General features: G+C 34.8%; 1 protein-coding gene across 1 annotated transcript in view; it reads left to right on the top strand.

Moving 5' to 3' along the window:
* LOC108732559 (G protein-coupled receptor kinase 1) overlaps positions 1-4,776 on the top strand; it is an 84,847-nt gene that overhangs the window by 71,494 nt on the left and 8,577 nt on the right. The window contains exon 6 of the mRNA XM_025976071.1: positions 4,515-4,539. Coding sequence (XP_025831856.1) covers positions 4,515-4,539 — 25 coding nt within the window. The remainder of the gene's footprint in view (positions 1-4,514; positions 4,540-4,776) is intronic.

Here is a 4,776-nt window from a genome sequence, read left to right as displayed (position 1 = left end):
AAAATAATTCGAAGTGGTCTGTATTCTGTCGAAACTGCCAGACGTGGATCGCGATTTCGATCTTTTTGGATCTCATCAGTGCGTCGCATGCAGCCCGACAGAACACAGACCAACCTTTACCTGCTGTCTTAACAGCGCGTTTTAGAAAATACCACAAATGGCGTGGTGAGCGCCATCTGTAGTATGATGCTATATTTTAGGATTACGTATGTTCCAGCAAGGTCCATTTAAAAATATGGATATGTACTTGCTGAAACGAATCCCGGCGTAGCTCACCTCAACGTGATACGCACGTTACCATAATCGAACAAAATAATTCGAAGTGGTCTGTATTCTGTCGGAACTGCCAGACGCGGATCGCGATTTCGATCTTTCTGTGTCCTGTCGGAGCTGCCTGCGACGCGCTGATGAGATCCAAAAAGTTCGAAATCGCGATCCGCGTCTGGCAGTTCCGACAGAATACAGACCACTTCGAATTATTTTGTTCGATTATGGTAACGTGTCTTATCACGTTGAGGTGAGCTACGCCGGGATTCGTTTCAGCAAGTATATATCCATATTTTTAAATGGACCTTGTTGGAACATACGTAATCCTAAAATATAGCATCGTACTACAGATGGCGCTCACCACGCCATTTGTGGTATTTTCTGTACTATAGTTATTTATACACAGGTATGTGTACACTCATTAGGACAGCCGTGAAAAATCATTTTTAAAAATTGAACATCTTCGTTATTTACGATCGAGTTTAAATGAAGCTGTTCAAGTGTTTAGATATAGTTTAAGAAATTAGTTAATAAATTCTGACACGTCCAGTGATTCACACTCGGTACGTGATGCTTTTGTAATAATCGTTTGAATGATTTTTGGCCATGTGCCATACGAATACAAATTATTATTCGTCAAATTAAAAATCTCAACAGTACGAATGTTCTGGAGATCGTTTTTAGATGTGTTTGCTAGTTTCTAGGGTTGCGTAGGAGACTATCAGAATTTTATTATGTCTACATTTCTGGCTTGCCGATTTCTACAGTTTTAGACCTATAAATATAAATTTTTATGCGTTTAGGGAGTCCGAACATTACATTTAAGTCAGGGGAGCCATCTTTTATTTTATTTTATTTTTTTCATTATTAATAATTGATTAAGAACAGGAATATTAAAGGAAGGGGGATATTGTTACCCGCCTTAACCTAACCTACTCTATCCTACCTTACAACAAAAACTACCCCAACTCATATTACTTAAGCTAAAGTGCGTAACGGTTCCGCCTCCCCTTAATATTTTTATTTTTGAAACGTTCCCCCATCATAAATTTACTATTTTTATGTATTCTCCAGAGCGAGTTTTGTCTGGTGCTACTATTCTAATTAATTACCAGTTTTGGGATCTTCCATACGTTGTAAAGAACCGTATGAATGGACCTAGTAACTTTTGGTTATTCTTTTTATATAGAAGGCTTGAAAATTGCACAATACTAATTTTTTTTTTTAAGTTTGAACGTCCTGTAGCTCAAAGTAAGGGTTGTATTGGAAACAGATGTACGTATAAATGTTTGAGATAATTCAAGAACCTTTAATTGAAGCCATGAAAAATTCAGTTTCGTTAAAAAAATGGCCTAAAACGTTTGGAAATTGCCATTTTACAAGTAATCTTTAAACAACAGGAATTCATTTAACACTAAAATTTAATTGTAAATTATTTTCCCTAAGTGGGTTCTAAATTCCCTACGTTTAGGGATATTTCGTTAGGTCTGACAACCCTTAGCCAGTATTGAATTAGTGGACATCTCTCTCCCTCATACTTACTGCGTGTAATGAGAGACAGGGAGGGAGGGAAAGATGGCTGACGTGGTAGATTGGTCCTACCTACCGACAGTTTTACAAATGCTACTTCGAATTATTATGAACAGATAGCGTTTAAAGAGTTCCAGAAGCTTCGCCCTATCGTGTGTCCCACAAGACCAAACTCTTTTTTTTTGTATTTTTAAGGAATTATGATGAAGCTCTTTAAATTCTAAATCGATTGAGATGTTAATTTGTTAGTCCCGAAACGTCAAATGTTTATTGCTGTAGATTTTTTTTTAAAGTTCACTTTATTTTCAATTATAAGTCACCCTGTATAAAAGTCTAAATTCGATTAAAAAATTAAAGGAATACGTACAGGGCGATATTAATTGAAGTATGTACATAATTGGAAAAGATTATCTGTGGTATTTGTTAATTTGTTGAGTGATTCAGTTCAGAGATTTGTTATTTTTATATACAATTTATTTGGTTTTTTCTTTGTTTGATTGACGAATTATTTTACGATTCGTTTACGTTGCCCTTTTATTTCAGCGAAAAGTACACGAGGTTTTGTCAATGGAAGAATTTAGAATTAAATATTCAGGTAAGAAGATTTAATACAGTGGAAAATATTCAATAGATTTTATTTGGTTTTGCATTAGAGAATAAAATTAAATTAGTCATTCCATTAATATCTTTAAATTAATTTTCATAATAGTTAACGATGAACGACTTCAGCGTGCACAGGATAATCGGTAGGGGTGGTTTTGGGGAGGTGTACGGTTGTCGGAAGGCGGACACGGGCAAGATGTACGCGATGAAGTGCCTCGACAAGAAGAGGATCAAAATGAAACAGGGCGAAACGTTGGCGTTGAACGAGCGAATCATGTTGTCACTAGTCAGTACCGGTCAAGATTGTCCGTTCATCGTTTGCATGACCTACGCATTTCACACGCCCGACAAATTGTGTTTCATCCTCGATCTTATGAACGGCGGCGACCTTCATTATCATCTCAGTCAGCATGGCGTCTTCAACGAGTCGGAAATGAAGTTTTATGCCGCGGAAGTTATTTTAGGTATGTTATTTTAACTAATTTATTGTTGATTTATTATTGAGTACCAGCCATCCAAATTCTTAACAATAACATGTAATCTAAACCCGTAGTGCGTAGCACCTATGTAATCATTAACCTTTTACACCCTGTATACGTTAATATACATATATGTATGTATATGCAACCAATTATACACGTCAAACAGAAAGGTAGTGGATATCACATGTTATTAAAGTATATGCAACCAATTATACACCCAAGTCAATCTTTGTTTTGGCTTGTCTAGAATTGGTAAAGAAACAAATAAATAATTTTTTAATAGTAGCATTCATGAGTTGAGGGGTGGCTACAGAAATAGTTCTTACGAAAGGGGTTCATTTTTCGTTAAAAATGAAGGTAGTTACATTTTTTTTTATTTGTATTTTATTTTTTTATATTCAAGAGCAAATCATCCAATTCGATGTTTCTCACACAACATGTTTCACAATCTAAAGTAATTATAAGTTATAGAGCTTTGGTAGGGGTAATTTTCCCCATTTCTACCCCTTAGACCCGCCACTTATTTAAATCCATATTTGAACTTTCTTCTGTACATTTTTATTAACGTTCTGTCTTTTTCACTTTAATTATTGTTTAGAACAACGCTCAATTACTTCCTCTTGAGTCTTCAAAAATAATATGAGATTTAAAAACATGAAGAACCATATTTTTTTTATTGGTTATTTCTCAAATTTAGTATCTAATAATAACTAAAGAAACACAGTAAAAAATATAATATTGATGATACGATATATTTCTATCTTCTTCTTTGCCAAATTTCTTGTGTTCCTTACGTGATGTTTCGGAAAAATAGAACAACACTTAATTAAGTTATCAAAACTTTTACACGCAATAAATAAAAAAGTTACTTGCCTCTGAAGGAACAATAGAACCCTTCTAGGTTCAAAAACATTTATAGGGGTCAAATGACTTGAAAAAAAAATTCGTATTAGTCTTTTAGGATGTACTATTAAAAATTTGGTAACTCTGACTAATTTACAGAGGTATTTTAATGAAAATAATATTTTAAAAAAACTGCTACGAAATTACTGAAAATGAAATAAAAAAAAATGGAAAAATAAATCCATTAAGCTAATAGATTTGCATTTATACATTTCAAATTTTACAGGTTTGGAGCACATGCACAGGCGGTACATTGTATATAGAGACTTAAAACCTGCGAATATTTTATTAGACGAACATGGACATGTTCGGATAAGCGATTTAGGATTAGCCTGTGATTTTTCCAAGAAAAAGCCTCACGCTAGCGTGTAAGTACACTGGGTACACATACTTATCTTTTTCGAATTGTTCGCAAGGGACAATGATTACTAATGTTGGGACAATGATTACTAATGTTGGGATTATGTATTGGTTCACAGGGGAACGCATGGATATATGGCCCCCGAGGTCCTCTCGAAGGGCACAGCCTACGATTCTAGTGCCGACTGGTTTAGTTTCGGTTGTATGTTGTATAAGCTATTGAAAGGGCACTCGCCCTTTCGGCAGCACAAGACCAAAGACAAACACGAAATTGATAGAATGACGCTAACTATGGTAAGAAACGCAGATAACTAAAAGAATAATGTGCATATATTTTTTATTGTTTGTTACAGAATGTCGAACTGCCAGAATCGTTTAGTAAGGAACTGAAGTCGTTACTGGAAGGATTGCTGCAAAGGGATGTGGACAAGAGACTGGGCTGCAAGGGCAGGGGGTACGTGACACGAGTGAACGTTTATTTTGTATAAAATAAAATATACCTCAAACAAATAAATTTACATTGACAACTTTATGTGTTAAAAAATTATTTTTGATTTAAAGAAATACAATTTTGTTTGTATTTTACAGGGCCGATGAGGTAAAAGAACACTCCTTCTTTGCTGGAATTGAC

This window comes from Agrilus planipennis, unplaced genomic scaffold, assembly GCF_000699045.2.
Source record: "Agrilus planipennis isolate EAB-ADULT unplaced genomic scaffold, Apla_2.0 scaffold71, whole genome shotgun sequence".
Lineage (NCBI taxonomy): Eukaryota > Metazoa > Arthropoda > Insecta > Coleoptera > Buprestidae > Agrilus > Agrilus planipennis.
Note: the sequence above shows the minus strand (reverse complement) of the source record. Positions and strands in the feature narration are given on the sequence as shown.